Source organism: Coenobita brevimanus, chromosome 111 (genome assembly GCF_032717465.1).
Source record: "Coenobita brevimanus isolate Jiangsu-jjx chromosome 111, ASM3271746v2, whole genome shotgun sequence".
Taxonomy (NCBI): Eukaryota; Metazoa; Arthropoda; class Malacostraca; order Decapoda; family Coenobitidae; genus Coenobita; species Coenobita brevimanus.
This window is the reverse complement of record NC_137064.1, coordinates 32,247,041-32,266,042: the sequence shown is the minus strand read 5'-3', so window position 1 is coordinate 32,266,042 and position 19,002 is coordinate 32,247,041. Positions and strand designations below refer to the sequence as shown.

The 19,002-nt window shown below is 41.6% G+C and overlaps 1 protein-coding gene across 1 annotated transcript in view; it reads left to right on the top strand.

Moving 5' to 3' along the window:
• Positions 1-19,002, top strand: part of Dhc36C (Dynein heavy chain at 36C) — a 111,414-nt gene that overhangs the window by 48,669 nt on the left and 43,743 nt on the right. Inside the window, exons 37-49 of the mRNA XM_080286419.1 lie at positions 611-768; positions 1,943-2,114; positions 2,597-2,944; positions 3,567-3,691; positions 4,960-5,053; positions 8,684-8,881; positions 10,588-10,711; positions 11,072-11,250; positions 11,588-11,713; positions 13,870-14,043; positions 14,557-14,769; positions 17,935-18,012; positions 18,324-18,418. Of these exons, the coding sequence (XP_080142545.1) occupies positions 611-768; positions 1,943-2,114; positions 2,597-2,944; positions 3,567-3,691; positions 4,960-5,053; positions 8,684-8,881; positions 10,588-10,711; positions 11,072-11,250; positions 11,588-11,713; positions 13,870-14,043; positions 14,557-14,769; positions 17,935-18,012; positions 18,324-18,418 (2,084 nt within the window). The remainder of the gene's footprint in view (positions 1-610; positions 769-1,942; positions 2,115-2,596; positions 2,945-3,566; positions 3,692-4,959; positions 5,054-8,683; positions 8,882-10,587; positions 10,712-11,071; positions 11,251-11,587; positions 11,714-13,869; positions 14,044-14,556; positions 14,770-17,934; positions 18,013-18,323; positions 18,419-19,002) is intronic.

Sequence of the window (19,002 nt, the reverse complement as noted above, 5' to 3'; positions counted from 1 at the left end):
CTATGGTACAGTTATTGCAGTACATCTTTTGTAATTGATAGAAACTATAGATAGATTTGTAATTTTTATTGGTATTATTTGAAATGGTTTCACTCAGTTAGGGATAGATGTTTTAAGCTGAAGATTTTAGATAGCCTTCATTAAGTCCTCCAGTGCAAAAGAGGCCCCTAAGCTTCAAATAAGCCAATTTAGTGGTGGCCAGAATAAGATGCAAAAGGTGTCATTGAACTGAATATATTAATTATACCATTCATCCACCCTCCCCTTAAGCCTTCCTTTCCCTCAACTTTGTCATCATCATCATCCATTTTTTAGAGGAGCTGGTAATACAGTGCTTAGCATATCCATTTTGCAACTTGATGAACCTGGGTCTGGTTCTTGGGTTGGTCAGACTCTTGGACAAAATTTGTTTCCTCCTTGTCTCTTTTTGCCCAGGAATGCAGTTGTAGAACCTGATATAACTGAATATTATGGGTTAATTTTAAGGGGAAGATTGAGACTTAGTAAAATTGTGTTATCAACCTTAGTGACCCTTGATCGGTCAGTAGACATTAATCTAAACCTTCTTCTTCCTCCATGTAATTCAACTGCCACTGGATTGTGTGATTAGAATGAGGGTGAGAACCGAGTGCAGATGTGTGTGATCAACCCCAAGGCAGTTACAGTGGGACAGCTCTATGGTCAGTTTGATCCAACCTCACATGAGTGGTCTGATGGGGTGCTAGCTGTCAACTTCAGAAAGTTTGCTGTATCCTCTTCCCCTGACAGGTAATATTATAGACTGGCACAGAGTACATTAATCTGGTGGATAGACTGCAGTGTATAAAGTTATCTCAGTATGACTGAATGTCATTTCGATAGTACAGGTTATTTGGGCTCAAGGAAATCATTACTGTATGATATGCTGTCAAATTCATTATCCACTTTTGTGATAAGCTTCTCTTTTATGGATATATATTATGGCTAGAAAATTGCCCACAGTGAATATAAGTAGATGAGATGCAGAAGTCAGTGTCTATTCTAGTTTAATTCAGCATTGTATTAGGGTGCAGTATTTAGGAGATACTGTAGTACTATCGGGCATACTGATTTATTTATTTATTTATTTTTTTTAACTCCATGGAGAATATTTTGATTCAGTCTTCCTTTTATCAGTAGCATACCATGTACAGTGCATACTTTCAAAACTACGCTCGCTTTTCCATAGCTCGCCACCCATCTGAGAATGGGACATTCATGGTGATGTTTGTTTGGAATCAGAGGTGAATCCACTCCATTACAATTTGATAAATTTTGTGCATTGCTGCCATCATCCTAACTCTGTTATTCAGAAGTTTGGAGTGAGTAGCAGCCAGACCTAGGAACAGAAAAACAAAAAACAGGAAAAACTGTCACAGTACAAAAGGAAATGGACAAGATGTTCACTAATCTTTCATTCAAGCCTTTGAAATTTTCAGTTCCACCTCTCATGAGAAACCATCCACACTAAAATGCTTCACCTTACCTGGTAATTATATCCATTCTGTCAGCTGCTGGGTACAAAAAGTGGGACGTAACCTTAGTTATTTGCATCGCCTTATACTGGCACTTCATATATCTGATTTTATGATAGATTTGATGCACATTCAACTTGTCATATCTTCTTGATACAGCCTCATCCTGCTCTCAGTCAATAGTTTGCACTATACCCATTTCACCATTGCATTCAAATTGGTTCTCATTGTAGAACACTCTCTTCTCCTTTTTAATCAAGAGCTTTCCTTATTCCACATTTTGTCAATATCTGTTTTTCTTATTCTGTTCAGCCTATGCAACAACCCCATCTCTGTTGTTCTCAGTCTTGGTTTTTAATGCTCATGCCATACCAAAGTCTCACACCTGGGGACTAATACATCTTCATGCAGTTCCCTTGCTGCCTTCAGACACACAATTAAACCTCCAGGAAGTGGATTGTGCTTGATGGGCCAGTGGACAGTGTGTGGATAGAAAACATTAACTCAGTGCTGGATGACAACAAGAAGCTGTGTCTCATGTCTGGGGAGATCATCTGTCTCTCATCTACTACCAACATAATTTTTGAAGTACATCACCTGGAAAATGCCTCTCCAGCCACAGTATGTTAAATTTAGATGCATTTGGAAACCAAGGTAATATATTAGTTATCTTATTCATAGATCATAATTTGTTTTCAGTACATTTTGCATTATCTGGTAATTTGAATATATAGAATAAATAGCCCCCATTTCAGTCATTATTAATTACAATACAGTATTTTGGCAGTGTTTATGTATTCATTGTGGAAGGCCTTGTCTGATTGATGGAAGCAGTAATGAGATAAATGTTATCCTGCTGAAAGTTTGATGAAGATTGTTCTGATGCATTGAGTATGGGAGGCTTTTCTTAAGCCAAGTATGTTGACTTTGGTAAAAGAAGATGCCAGTGTAGTTATTGAGATGCTTAGCTAGGATGTCCTGCTTGGCATGTGAATAAAGTAAGCTGCCTTTGTACTGAAAAGAGTAACTTAGACATCCTTCCAGATACGTGAATAATATAAGGCTTATTATACTGAGAGGATTAAGTATATCCCTCTCAACAGGTTTCTCGGTGTGGGATGGTGTATATGGAGCCCTTGGCCCTTGGGTGGCGTCCTCTGGTTGAGACATGGCTGGCTAAGCTGCCCCAGACTCTGACACAGCAACACAAGGCTGTTCTCACTGCACTTTTCCACCGCTTCGTCCCTCCTCTACTCTCATTTGTCCGCAAGCATCTCCTCTGGTTTAAACTGGAGAGGAGTGAGTCATATGTCCAAAAAGGTGTCTCTCCTACAACAGATTTGAACCTTGTACGCAGCCTCATGAATATCTTCGACTGTTTCCTCGATGAGTTTACTGATCCTGCCTACACCAAACACCACCCAGAGTCTGACATCCGAGCTCACCTCGAGGTTAGCGTAAGGAAAAAGAAAAACAGTGGGAGGTAGAAAATGAAATAACAGATGGAACAGAGGGAGAGGTTTAGTAGCCACTAGGAGATAGGAGGGAGAGTGGTGTGGTACTTGTGCCATGTCAACTCAGTCCAAAGGGGAATGCAACTGTAGTACCCAAATCAAAAAGTATTTAGCATCTACAACTCCCTAATTGCTGTAAGCCACCCCAGGTCATGGTAAATTAAAGTTAGCAGTAATAAACACTGTTACAAGGATATTGCTGAGCCTTTGAAAAGAAATACTTATTCCAGAAATCTTCATGAAACTTGTCTGCATCTGACAGCATGAAATGGGTATATTTATTTCAGCAGGTGGGCAGTCATACTGTAGGTACAGTACAGCAACTTACAGATGGGGATATCATTATCCTACCTCCATAAGGACCATGTTGCAGTGTGCTTTTATTTCAAAGCAGCCCTAGAATGAGACTTACTGAGCATTAAAGTGTGCCTGATGACCCCAGTCTCAGTATCTGCTTCAATTAACTGTTTTATTTATGCTTTGACATAAGTAGTCATTAGCAGAAACAGCACCAAGGTCTTATGATAAATGTATTATTAAATTGTATTTCTACTCCCAGAGCATCTTTTTGTTCTCTGCTATCTGGTCCCTTGGTGGACCCCTGGATGAGGCTTCTAGAGCTAAGTTTGACCTCCTTTTACGAGAACTGATCAGTGGAGACCCTAGCCGGGAGACTGTAGACCGGTGAGTGCTCCATGCAAAATTTTGTTTCTGATATTGTATGGTATCCTTAACACATTGTAAGTTTCATTATTTTAAGTTGTGTAGAAAGAAAGGTCCAGATTTTTAAAATCAGAGACAGTACATAACACATGACAGGATAGATATGTTAGAAATAAAAGAGTAACTTAGTGTTATTATGACCTGACAGGTATATTAGCATCAGTGTCACAGAAGGGACTTTATTGAGGGAGTTCTAATAATCCCCACTGCAGTATCAGCATGCAAAAGGTCTCATGTGAAATTTGGCACCTAATGGCATGTCAAGTAAATGCCACAACTACCTTTTCATAGTCTACCCTTAGTTCTATACCTTCTGTTTCATGTTAGTAAATTGCTTGTATTTCAGTCAGTGATGTACTTTCAGCAAGATCATCCATCCAAGGATGCCTTTATTATTTTATTCTCGCTACCACCAGGAGAAGTATCTGGTACTGAAGAGGTATAAACATTTCCATTAACCTTTTTACAAGATTCAATTACTTTATGGGATGATGTGTACTTTATTTGATACTTCATCTTTGTAGACCATTTCTGGTTTACAGTTTCTTCCATTCCTTTTGGCTATTCCTGCTTTGCAGTTTCTTAGTCACATTTTTGCCTTTAATCCCATCAATTAATATTTTCTGATTAGTCATCAAATGTCTTTTTTGTTATTCATGCTTATTGGGATGTCTTTTACCATTCTACAAGCATCTGAGTTTCATTCCTTCCTTCCCTGCCCTTTTGTGCCCAGTTTGAATGAAAATTTTCATTCTTGTTTGGAAGTCTGCTGTGATTTCTGATATCCTTTGTTGTGATTTCCCATATCCCTTTTGATGAGTAGATGGTCATTGTTAACTTTGCTGTCTTGGATCTTTAGAAGATTTGATATTTCTTTGACTGCTTCAAAAAAGAGTGTGTTTCCCATCATCAGCTTCTCCTTTGGTACCGCCAAATTTTGTCTGTTACATTTCAGGGTGTAATGTAAGAATTTCCTTAGGGAAATATAATTTTTCTTCATCAAAGATCTCTGAGGAGGTAGACCCCCCCCTCCCTTCAACCTCAGTCCTTCAGTTTTGAATAGTTATGATAGCATAGCAGACTAATAAAGGTGCTGCTGATGAGTACATAATGATTCTAACATAGCAATTTCTGCAGTACTTGAAGTAAATTGTGACCGAGTGTCCCCATTCACCACCAAATGAGCTAGGACAAATAATTTACCATATTCATTGTCATATTATTATCAGGTATGGACTAGCTGAAGTGCCACCTCCACCTCATGACTACCAGTTACCGATACCAGATGAGGACACTGTCTTTCATTACAAATTTGTTAAAGAAGTAAGTATCTATCTGTCTATCTATAGCCTGACGCCCTAATCCTGCAAAGGGTGGCCGCAGACAAAACGCCTCCAAGTTGCTCTGTCACCCACCATTTGACTACCCTCCCCCCAACTCACCCCTCTCTCCTTCATATACCTCTCAACTCCATCCCTCCACCTCATCCTCGGTCTACCCCTCCCTCTCCCTCCCTCCACCTCACCTACATACACCCTCTTAGTCAGCCTTTCATTCTTCATTCTCTCCACATGTCCAAACCACCTCAGTGTATTTCTCCTAATCTTCTCAACCACATCCACATCCACCCCACAACGTTCCTTCACTTCTTCATGCATCAACCTGTCCCTCCATGTCACTCCACATGCTCCTCTCAAGTAATTCATTTCCACTGCTCTCACTCTTGACTTGGTCCCTTCTTGCAAGGTCCATGCCTCGCTTCCATACGTCAGGGTAAGGATCACAATACTATCATGCAGTGACTTCTTAACTTCCATATTCACCTCCCTATTTCTCATCACTGCTTTCAGTGAACCAACAACCTTCCTTCCCTGCTGTACCCTTTCACGCACTTCATTCCCCAAAGTTCCATCTGTACTCATCACACTACCCAAGTACTTGAATGCACTCATTCTCTCCATATCCTCACCATCCAACCTCACTGTACATTCTGTGACTTCATTCCTCTCAAACACCATAACTTTACTTTTGTTTACATTAACTTTCAGAGTCCTCCTCCTACACACTGTCCCAAATTCATTCACTAAACCTTGCAACTCCCATTCGTCTTCACTCAACAATACTGTATCATCAGCAAACAGCAACACCGGAATCTTCCAAATCTCACCCTCATTTAGTAGAGCCACCCCCACATCCACTGCCCTACCTTGCACCTCCTTTACAACCCCATCCATGTATATATTAAACAGCCATGGAGACATCACACAACCCTATTTCAGTTCCACATTGAGATAAAAAAACTCACTTAGCTCACCATCCACTCACACCATAGCCCTAGCTCCTTCGCACATACTCTTCACAGCATTCAACAATTTCCCATCCACTCCATATATTCTTAATACCTATCACATACCTTGCCTATCTATTCTGTCATAAGCTTTCTCCAAGTCCATGAAGGCAGCATACACTTTCTTTCCCTTCTCTAGATACTTCTCCACTAAACATCTTAGAACAAATATCTGATCTACACACCCTTTTCCCTTCCTAAATCCCCCTTGTTCTTCTCCAACTAGCTCCTCTGTCATATGCCTAACCCTATCAATGAGTATTCTACAATATATTTTACCAGTCACACTAAGAAGGCAAATACCCCTATGGTTACCACATACTTCTCTCTCCTCTTTTCCTTCATATAAAGGAACAGTTATACCTGATTTCCAGTCCTCTGGAACCCTTCCCTCTTCCCAAGCCGATCTACACAACTTCCATGTCCACTCCACAACAATCTCACCCCCATACTTCAGCATTTCACCACACACTTCATCAATTCCTGGGGCCTTTCCCAACTTGATCTTCTTCATTGCTTCCACTACTTCCGTCCTACTGATCTCTTCCTCCCTCCTCTCATCTCTTCTTCTCCCAGCCATTCCCCAACCACTTATACTTGCACTGCTGTCACTCTCTACATTCAACAAATCCTCAAAGTGCTCCTTCCATCTCAATTTCTCTCTCATCTCCACCAACAATCTATTATTCCTATCTTTCACTCCCCTACTATTTCCCCTTTCACACTGCCTTACTTTCTTTACCTCCTTCCAAAACAATTTCTTACGCTCCCTCCATTTCACACTCAGATTCCTCCCAAACTCTTCATCCACTTTCTTCTTACTCTCCTTCACCAGCCTCTTAACCTCCCTTCTCCTACTCACATATACCTCTCTCTTTTATCTCTCATCTTCTCCCCTACCTCTACTCGCTAACCATTCACTATATGCCTTCTTCTTTTGTTCCACAGCTCATTTCACTTCATCATTCCACCATGCTGTCCCTTGCACACCCTTGCATCTCCTCCTCACTCCACAAACCACCTCACATGCTGCGCCTATTCTCTTCTGTAAATATCTTACATACATACGTAAATATCTTACATACGTTTGGACATGTGGAGAGGATGGAGAATGAAAGACTGACTAAGAGGGTGTATGTAGGTGAGGTGGAGGGAGGGAGAGGGAGGGGTAGACCGAGGATGAGGTGGAGGGATGGAGTTGAGAGGTATATGAGGGAGGGGGGGGTGAGTTGGGGGGAGGGGAGTCAAATGGTGGATGACAGAGTGACTTGGAGGCGTTTTGTCTGCAGCCACCCTTTGCGGGATTAGGGCGTCAGGCTATAGATAGATAGATAGATAGATAGACGTCTTCCACCCCTTCCATCAGCTCTAGCTCATACCTTTTTTTATTACATGCACCTCATGATATTTCAAAGAGTAATATTATTTGCTTACCATTATGAAGTAATTAGTTAGTTTTATCCTAATTAAATATTCTTGAAAATGCACAAACAGTAACCAGCAGTTTTCATCATCACATTCCTGACCTATTTTCCTACCGAAGAGTCAGAAAACAACGTAAGAGAAAGCACAAAATCATGCACAGTGAGATGGCCCTGGAATTCATTTACATACTATTCACACCCCTGGAATTATGGCTCCACTAACTATCTGCATTTGATTTCTTCGTGGTTTTCATTTTTATGCACTTCGCATTAGCAGTCAAGCTAACAGCCGATACATTGGATGCTTTCTTGTACACTATGATATACTGTACACAAGAGTAAGGTCTAATGTGTCCGATTTTAAGGGAGAGTTTTGTTGTCCTGGGTCGGATGTGAATGCTTGCCGTTTGATTTTGTACACTTATGATGGTAGGCACTTAGCCACTTTGGTCATTAAAATGTTTTCTTGTACTGCTTCTCTCCATTTTGAGGTTGGAATGAGGGCAGGGATGGTGATAATGATGACAGTGGTTTTATGAGGTGTGACCCCAAAGTTATTCATTGTCCCAGCATGTGTTCTCACAGATGGTGTTAAAACACATTTGTACTATGAGGGTGCTCACCATCCACTCACTCAATGTGGTGCTGCCTTCGGGTGACTGCCCTTTCCTCTCTTCCTTCCTTCCTTCCTCATCTGTCTTTACTTCCTTCATTCTTTCCTCTTCCTTCTACCTACAGGTGACTTTACACTCTCTCTTCTGTCTATCGTTCCTGCATTCTTTCCTCTTCTGCCTCTGGGTGACTCTACACTGAGTGACAAGCCAAATGGATTCCCGTACACTGGGAAACCATTTACTATGCTGGGTGTTAACCATATAACCAGATTATGGGGCCTGGTGATTTAGTGGGCTGTTAAGATGCTCCAATCAAATTGAGCCTGTGTAGGTTTCTGTCCAAGAGGTGGTTAGGTTTTATTGCTCATGTAATGCCACTCAGGGATGAGTGAAGCTGGTCACTCTCATCTTAAATGTCAGGACCATCTTGCCTATCCCTGGGCTCTTATGCTCCTTATGGGGCAACACAGGATTTGATAATGACGATGATGATGATGATGTACTATTGGAGCTTTCCCTCAGTACAGTACAGTACTGTACTTCATTCACCTTTTCTGCCAAATTGTAGGGGCGAGGGTACTGGCAAAAGTGGAGTGAGGATCTGGTCAATGCATCCTCCATACCCCGTGATGTGGCCGCCCACCAAATCCTGGTGCCCACTGTCACTACCGTGCGAGTGGCAGCTCTCCTCAGCCTTCTCCTCTCACAGGCCAAGCCTCTCCTTCTTGTGGGTCCACCTGCCACTGGGAAGTCTGTTTATGTCACGGTGAGGCTTTGTTTGTTTTAGATTCATAGTAAGTACATACACATTGTTAGAATACATAAATTCATTGCTTGAGCTTTGGATAACTATATAAATTTTATTTGAAATTCCTGTACTGTTGTTTGCAAATACTGTGTTCTTGAATGAAGGCAAAGGGGAACTGCAAGGCTTGGTGAATGAGTTTGGGAGAGTGTGTAAGAAATGGAATCTAAAGGTTAATGTAGGGAAGAGTAAAATTATCATCTTTGAGAGAGATGAAGTCGCTGAATGTAAAGTAAGGTTGGATGAGGAGGAAATGGAAAATATATGCACATTTAAGTACTTGGGTAGTGTGACGAGTAAGGATGGAAGTGTGGAGGATGAAGTCCTCGAAAGGGTATAACAAGGAAAAAAGGTTGTTGGTTCTTTGAAAGTAGTGATAAGAAATAGGGAAGTGAGCATGGAAGTAAAAAAGGTCACTGCATGATAGAATTGTGATGCCAACTCTAGGAAGTGAAACTTGGACTTTGTTGGAAGAGTGCAAGTCAAGAGTGTGAGCAGTGGAAATGAGTTATTTGAGAGGAGCATATGGAGTTACCTGGAGAGACAGACTTGACAATGTGAATCAATGAGGAAGTGAAGGAGGGTTTTGTTGTGGAGGAGGATGTGACAGAAACCGTTAGGAGAAATACAGTGAGGTGGTATGGCCATGTGGAGAGGATGGAGAGTGAGGGACCAACAAGGAGTGTGTATGTGAGTGAGATGAGATGGAGAGGGGGAGAGGGAGGGGGAGGCCAAGGATAAGATGGAGGGATGGAGTGGAGAGGTATATGAGAGAGGGGGGGGTGTGAACTAGGGGGAGGACAGTGAAATGGCATCGGAGAGGGCAACATGGAGCCAGTTTGTTTGTGGCCACCCCTTATGGGATTAAGGAATTTGGCAACAGATAGATTGAGAGATAGATTTGAACTGTTGAGAACATTTTTCTTTTTTTTCATTTGTCTTTACTCTTGGAAAAAGGTGATACTGTAATTCAAGAACAGGAAAGAGTTTTTCCTTTATTTAATTTAAGGAGCTGGGAGAGAGTGAGTGTGCTTGAGGTGTATGAGTGAAAATAGGAACTTTTCCCTTGGAAGAACAGATACTGGCATCAGCATGTGACAGTGTTGTCTGTCATCTTGATAAATGATAATGTAAGTACAATAAGGAATAGGTTCAACTTTCCGTTTTCAGCACAGGGCAGGCTACTATACTTCTGGACTGTACTGTAGGAGAATCTTAGCTTTTAATGTAGAATCATGAATATCTTAGTCATGATCTGTCAAATAATTTGGTCCATTTACTAATAAAGAAATATGAAAAAATTGCAAATTACCCTTGTTCATTAACTATGAGGGAAACTGCAAGGATGATACAGCAGTAGCAATGAGTAAGGAAACGTAAATGCTAGAGAGAGATGTCATCAAAAGGCAACACTGATGTAACTGGGCAGCTCCATTGGCCAGTTAAACAAGCATCCTTTATCTCACTCCCAGTCCCCCCAAAGGAGGATGGTGGACTACAGGAACAAGGCATCTTCAGCCTGCAGTTAACAGAGTTTATGTCCAGATGAACTATGAGTCACAACAACGGCAAGGAAGCTGAATTACAAATGCAACTGGCAGAGTGAAGTTTGTAGACACTATTTCCAGGATGAGCAAAAAAATAGTACCTGTACTCTCTTTTTCTAGGACTTTCTGCGTAAGAAACTAAAGAGTGATGTCTTCAAGCCCATGTTTGTGAGCTTCTCTGCCCACACTACAACCACACATGTTCAGGACCTAATCATGAGTGGGCTGGACAAACGTAAGAAAGGTACACAGCCATTTCTTTTGCCTAAGCTAGTCAGTCATGGAATTTTTAGCATCTTCAGTAAGAAAGGTATTCCTGGAGTAAGGTATATCGCTTGATGGCAGCAAGAACAAGTTAAAAAAAAGTCATTGCACTGAAGAAGTTGAATATGCTTGATTAGATCAGAAATTGTTCATAGTTTTAATTTTCATAATAAAACTTTAGTTGTAAGTTTCTCATAATACTAGCCTGGTATTAAACATTTTTACCACATTTCTAACAGCATTGTTTTCTACTGTTAAACATATCCAAACATCAATTTAATTGCAAGTAACTGCCTTGAGTACACTGGACTGTATGCTGTACTTTCACTATATCTTTTAGGTGTTTATGGTCCACCAGTGGGAAAACGGTGTGTGCTGTTTGTGGATGACCTTAACCTGCCCCAGACAGATGCCTTCGGAACACATCCGCCCCTTGAGTTGTTAAGGCAGCTAGTAGACCATGCCACTTGGTACGACATCAGAAAGGAGGTGGAACCCATACACCTCGAGGACATGCAGGTACTTGTAGCTCTGTCATATTTAATTTTATCCTAGTTTCAGTCTTTTCATACTTCCAATCTGTTTCACTCCTGTCCTTCATCCTGTTTTGTCCTTCTTACTGTATTGTCCTACTTACAGTGTGTTCCAGTCTTGTCCTTCGTATAGTTTGTTCCTATCTTCTCCTGTATACAGTCTTGTTTTACTTACAGTCTTGTCCTACTTATAAAATGGAGCAAAGTTCATATTATCGTCAGCCATCCAGACCTCCTTTCTAGGGGTAGGTAGGGTCTAAAAAGGAAAAAACCTTGACAGAATGGAAGCAGAGTTTATAAAAACTTAAAATTGCCACCTCCAGCTAGTGTCAACCATGAGCCTACGTGACCGCGGCCGCACCAACCTGACACCCCGCCTCCTGCGACACTTCAATGTAGTGGCTGTGAATGATTTTGACGACTCCACTATCCATGGTATCTTCTCTAAGGTGGGTGCTTATGAGGCCATTGTGTTTATGATGGTCTACCATTTCGTCTACACTCTATTCACTTTAACTAGATGTAACTTTGCCATCTCTTTGTCCTGAATGCTGAGCTTTAGCAAGAGATCAACAGTAGAATATGATGGTAGTCACAAAGAAATGCTATGGAAAAGATGCAGAATGTAATATTATCTTATTTTGTCATTGAACTATGGATGTAGACTGAAATATGGATGAAACCCTCCACCTGTTTATCATCATCATCATCATCATCATCCAATCCTGCATTGCCCCATGAGGAGCATAGGAGCCCGGGGCTAGGCAGTTGGTCCCAGCATTTAAGATGAGAGTGACCAGCCTCACTCATCCCTGAGTGGCATTACGTGAGCAATCAACCCCAACCATCCCTTGGATATAAACCTTCACCGGCTCAATCCGATTGGAGTGCAATAATTACTCATTAAACCACCAGGCGTCAAAATTTGGTTATATGGTTACCACCCAGCGTAGTAAATGGTTTCCGAACCATTTGGCTTGTCACTCAGTGTAGAGTCACCCACAGGCTGAAGGAAGTGGAAAGAATGAAGAAAAGAAAGTCAGAAGAGGGAGTGTAAAGTCACCCGTAGGCAGAAGGACAAGGAAAGAATGAAGGAAAGAAAGACAGAAGAGAATGGAAGGAAAGAAGGATGGAGAGGAAAGGGCAGACACCTGGGAGCAGCACTACATCGAGTGAGTGGATGGTAAGCGTCCCCAAGTAAATAAATTTTAGGTAGGTGTACTTTTATTTTTGTTTGTGTATATGTTCTGGTGAGGTCCCTGCTGTTAACTGTAGTCTTCATGGTGGGTTTGATTGTCTGTGAGGATAGGTATGTCTGTTCCAATGATAAGGTAGTCTAAAAGGCATTTTTCAATTCAGGTGTATTTGTTCAGGTGATACATCCATTCATAAGATGTGCTTGAAGTTGAATGCATTAATTCTTTAAGGTGGGTATATTTCCTATAATAAATGTCACTGTTCAGAGGGTATTCTTCAAGGTGGATGTTTCAGTCTTCATCATAGATACTGTTCTAATGATGCCACTCATCATGTTATATCATTCAAAATGAGTGTCTTCATGGTTTTAGAATACAGTAATCCCTCAATAATCCGGACATCCATTATCCGAATGATCCATTACCTGGGCGCTGTGATCTGGCTGAATTAAACCATTATAGAGAGAAAGAGAGAGAGAGAGAGAGAGAGAGAGAGTTTTCCATTTTATCCAGACAAAATGCTTGTGTTTGGGTGGAAATTATGGCCGCACAAACATTTTCTCCTACTTGTGTGGGAATAGCCCGGTGGCGCCACGCTGTCTAGCTCAGCATTTCACCCAGCGTCCATTAGAGATCCCCCTTGGTCGTTCCCAGTTCCAGCCCGATGACTGTATAGTGAACAGCTGCTCTCAGACATTTGTTTTGGAGATGCACTTGGTGGCTTTAGTGGTTGTTCCTTACCTGCTTCAGGCTCATCAGGGTACACCAGTAGATCACACAGGATGTACTGTGCAGTGCAACAGTCAGAGTTAAGGAGCCATCAGGTTATTAAGCACAATGCCTTGCGAGGAATTGTGAGTGTTGACATTGATTTTATTCTAGCTTACTGTACTGCCCCATTATTTTATTCTGTTTTACCATGATTTTATTCCACTTTACCATTATGTTTTGTATGCCCACTGCATTTTTCTTTTGTAGCCATTTTTTTCATGTTTTTTCATATCACTGCAGGGTATGACCCTGTAGTGATGGTTGCTTGTCTGTGGTTGATCGGTCTGCTTGACCATGGTAATTGCTTGGCTGTGATTTATAGGTCTGCTTGACCAGATAGTGTTAAGCAACAGGAACAAGTGTTGTACAATGTACTGTAGTGGCCTTTTACAGTGGCTTTCAAAGTTAGGTTATGTACAAAGGAGGGCCAGGGGAGAAGTTCATTATCTGGATGTATCCACTTTCCGGACCTGCCTTTAGCTCTTTTACAGTGGATAATCAAGGGGTTACTGTATTTGTACTGGTGATGCCACATGTCACATGTTGGTCTTCTCACAGGATGCATTTTATACTTTTGATGCTGCAGTTCACAAATTAAGATAGTCAAATCAGCTTCTCTAAGTGGTAACCTGTTTCAGATTCTGCTGTGGCATCTGGACACACGTGGGTTCAGCAAAATGTTTGACCCGTGTATTGGAGAGATAGTGACAGGGACTCTAGAGGTGTATCGTGCTGCTGCCACACACCTCCGACCCACACCCTCACGCTCACACTACATATTTAACCTAAGGGACTTCTTTAGAGTGATACAGGTCAGTTCAGGATGGTTTGCTCAGTTGATTTCATTCTTTAGGGAAAAATTGCCTTACCCACAACATTAGTTCCTTTACTAACTGGCAATAAGGAAAAACTGATGTCAATTTCCTTTGTCAGGATGTTTAGTCATAAAATGGAGAAATTTTATGCAATGAACATGTATTTATAGAAGACAAAAATGATGAAGTTTTTTAATGATGCTCATCCATTTGTACTGTACCTTTCTTCTTTTTTGAACATCCATTGAAAAAATTGGCAGCAAAAGAGGTTAACTGCAGTAGACTGGTTGAACCAAAGTAGACAACTCATTGTCTAAATGCCTAAAGTACATTGGGAATATGACAAGGAAAATGTGATCTGTCACTGTTCACATTCACATATAAGAGTACAACATGCCAAAAAATTGATCCAAATGGTACTTTTTCAACACCTGAAACATAGTATGGTAACCAGTAAAACCATCCCCAGTTTTTGGTAAAACTAACTGATAGCCATCAATATGTTTGCAGGGAGTATTGTTGTCAGTGCCTGAAACAATGGAGGACTTGCGCTCCATGAAGAGGCTGTGGGTCCATGAGGTGCTACGGGTGTTCTATGACCGCCTGGTGGATGCCACAGACCGCAGGTGGCTCCTGGACCGGGTATCTTCAGCCTGCTCCACACACCTCAATGAAGACTTCCATCAGCTGCTGGCAGAACTGGACCAGGATGGCAGTGGAGAGGTGAGGTGCACAGACAGATCCAGTATATAGTAAATGAGTTTGTTCTATACTGTATTTTACCACCCCACTTCAGAATGTTTCAGATTAGCCCATTCTGAATTGGTTTTGTCGGTGAAGTACCTTATTCTTGAAATAAAAGTAGTGCATCTCAACACTTTGCACAAGATACTTTGTTAGTATGTAGGAGCTCTAAGTATAAAAAAAAGAAGACAAGGCAGATGTATGTCATCATCATTCATCATTGTCATCTGGACCTCCTTTCCCACCTCAGGACAGGGTGAGGAATAGCAACGTCCAGACAGCCCAAGTTTGCGCAATCCAATGGGCAAATCATATCTAGTTGGAACTATAAATGGCAATTAAGGAATAGCCTCTAGAATTCTGTCTAATGTTAGTGACTCCATTAATACTCTGTATATGATTTTCTCAAACTTCAAAGAAAAAGAGAAAGTTTGAGAGGAGCGAGAGAGTGCTGTTGATTGGAGACATGAATGGCAAAGTTGGGAATGTACGAGTGGATGGAGTGGTTGGTCAGTGGGGTGTGCCAGCTGAAGTAGATGGGAATGGTAGTGCTTTGGTGGACATCTGTGCTGGTAAGGGGTTGGCAATAGCCAACACCTACTTTTGTCATAAGATGATCCACCGGTATACATGGAGAGTAATGAGGAGGATGGATGGTGAACTTGTTGAACGAAAGGCAATGATAGACTACGTGTGTGTGGATGAGCGAATGAGAAGACAAGTGTTGGATGCAAGGGTGTGGAGAGGGTGAGGGAATGGAGTCTCGGACCATCACTTAGTGATGGCCAAGGTAGAGCTGCAAAGAAAGTGGTTGAGGAGACGAAGGGGAAGACAGGAGGAAGCAGCTCCTGTGAGAAGAGTGGAGAAATTGCAAGATAGTGAGAAAATGACAGAGTATAAGAGCATAGTGGAAGAAAGATTGGGAAGGTATGAGCTAGAGCAGATGGAAGGGGTGGAAGAAGACGTATGTAAGATATTCACGGAAGAGATAAGCGCAGCGTGTGAGGCGGTTTGTGGAGTGAGGAGGAGATGCAAGGGTGTGCAAGGGACAGCATGGTGGAATGATGAGGTGAAACTAGCTGTGGAACAAAAGAAGAAGGCATATGGTGAATGGTTGGCGAGTAGAGGTAGGGGAGAAGATGAGAGAGAGAAGAGAGAGGTATATGTTAGCAGGAGAAGGGAGGTTAAGAGACTGGTGAAGGAGAGTAAGAAGAAAGTGGATGAAGAGTTTGGGAGGAATCTGAGTGTGAAATGGAGGGAGAGTAAGAAATTGTTTTGGAAGGAGGTAAAGAAAGTAAGGCAGTGTGAAAGGGGAAATAGTAGGGGAGTGAAAGATAGGAATAATAGATTGTTGGTGGAGAAGAGAGAGAAATTGAGGAGATGGAAGGAGCACTTTGAGGATTTGTTGAATGTAGAGAGTGACAGCAGTGCAAGTATAAGTGGTTGGGGAATGGCTGGGAGAAGAAGAGATGAGAGGAGGGAGGAAGAGATCAGTAGGTCGGAAGTAGTGGAAGCGATGAAGAAGATTAAGCTGGGAAAGGCCCCAGGAATTGATGGAGTGTGTGGTGAAATGCTTAGGTATGGGGGTGAGATTGTTGTGGAGTGGATATGGAAGTTGTGTAGATTGGCTTGGGAAGAGGGAAGGATTCCAGAGGACTGGAAATCAGGTAAAATTGTTCCTCTGTACAAAGGAAAAGGGGAGAGAGAAGTATGTGGTAACCATAGGGGTATTTGCCTTCTTAGTGTGACTGGTAAAATATATGGTAGAATACTCATTGATAGGGTTAGGCATATGACAGAGGAGCTAGTTGGAGAAGAACAAGGGGGATTTAGGAAGGGAAAAGGGTGTGTAGATCAGATATTTGTTCTAAGATGTTTAGTGGAGAAGTATCTAGAGAAGGGAAGGAAAGTGTATGCTGCCTTCATGGAATTGGAGAAAGCTTATGACAGAATAGATAGGCAAGGTATGTGGAAGGTATTAAGAATATATGGAGTGGAGGGGAAATTGTTGAGTGCTGTGAAGAGTATGTACGAGGGAGCTAGGGCTACTTCAGCTGAGCTGAGTGAGTTCTTTGATCTCAATGTGGGACTGAAACAGGGGTGTGTGATGTCTCCATGGCTGTTTAATATATATATGGATGGGGTTGTAAAGGAGGTGCAAGGTAGGGCAGTGGATGTGGGGCTGGCCCTAATGAATGAGGGTGAGATTTGGAAGCTTCCGGTGTTGCTGTTTGCTGATGATACAGTATTGTTGAGTGAAGATGAATGGGAGTTGCAAGGTCTGGTGAATGAATTTGGGACAGTGTGTAGGAGGAGGAAGCTGAAAGTTAATGTAAACAAAAGTAAAGTTATGGTGTTTGAGAGGAATGAAGTCACAGAGTGTGCAGTGAGGTTGGATGGTGAGGATATGGAGAGTGTGAGTGCATTCAAGTACTTGGGTAGTGTGATGAGTAAGGATGGAACTTTGGGGGATGGAGTACGTGAAAGGGTACAGCAGGGAAGAAAGGTTGTTGGTACACTGAAAGCAGTGATGAGAAATAGGGAGGTGAGTATGGAAGTTAAGAAGTCACTGCATGATGGTATTGTGATCCCTACCCTGACGTATGGAAGCGAGGCGTGGACCTTGCAAGAGGAGAACAAGTCAAGAGTGAGAGCAGTGGAAATGAGTTACTTGAGAGGAGCATGTGGAGTGACGTGGAGGGACAGGTTGACGAATGAAGAAGTGAAGGAACGTTGTGGGGTAGATGTGGATGTGGTTGAGAAGATTAGGAGAAATACACTGAGGTGGTTTGGACATGTGGAGAGAATGGAGAATGAAAGGCTGACTAAGAGGGTGTATGTAGGTGAGGTGGAGGGAGGGAGAGGGAGGGGTAGACCGAGGATGAGGTGGAGGGATGGAGTTGAGAGGTATATGAGGGAGAGGGGGGTGAGTTGGGGGGAGGGGAGTCAAATGGTGGGTGACAGAGTGACTTGGAGGCGTTTTGTCTGCGGCCACCCTTTGCGGGATTAGGGCGTCGGGCTATAGATAGATAGATAGATAGATATGATTTTCTCCTCAGGAACCCATTGGAGCAATGATATAATCTAGATGATGCCTAACCTGTCTTTTTTTATCATTAATACTTTTTACTTTTGCTGATACAGGTGTCAGAAAGTGACCTACGCAACTTAGTGTATTGTGACTTTGCTGACCCGAAGAGTGAGAGCCGACACTATGTTCAGGTGAGGTCAGGCATTAGGCTTTGTGTCAGATAAATCTTATATACAATAAACCACAAACCAGCAATGAAGAAGTGAATGTCTTAAAGGCAGACTAATGTACTGTATAAACTGTATTCAGTTTTGTGATTTATCTAATGAACTACTGTATAATGATTTACTTAATGTACCAGAAAGTATGATGATGACCAGAGAGCACACCTGTTGATGCCCTGACATTATCTTGATCTCCTGTATTGAGAAGTATGGCTATTACCAAAACAATATGGCTAAGTAGTGTTTGACCTATGTATAATGCATTGCTCTTTCTTTAGGTTGACAATCTAGAAGGGCTACGATCAGTGGTTGAAGGGTACCTGCATGAATTCAACAATATGAGCAAGAAACCAATGAACCTTGTAATGTTTAAGTGAGTGTCCCCATGTGTGGAGTTCAGTAGATATTGATTTGAGTAGTGGGATAACTAATATTATGAGTTCTGTCATATTGAACAGACTTTGACATTTTATACTGTACAGTAATGGAAAGTTAACATATACTATACCATATGAAACTTAGCATAACAGTACTAGACCATAATATTTTAGGTATGATAGCAGCACTCTGAAACTGATTTACAGTATGTAACTAAGCCAGTATCCCCAGTCATACACATAGATAATTTTCATTTTAAGTAAAATCTTTTTCTGTAACATATCCATCTAGTAGTACCTATAAGAGAAGCTCCTTCCTGCAGTGAGGACAAGAATGCTACTTTTAGATGATCAGGTGCAGACAGATGAAATGGTTAGTACCACCTTTCAGAGTTCTCAGCTGGCTGCTCAAGACTGAATTTTTTTCCCCTGTATTTTATTTAAGTTTCCATCCATATCCTTCCTCATTACAGTTGCATTTTACAGTCCTTTATTCCTTTGAATATGTGCCACATTCTCCTTATTAATTTGCATCACGTCATAAATTATATGTCATACTTACTTTACCTAGGTATGATCT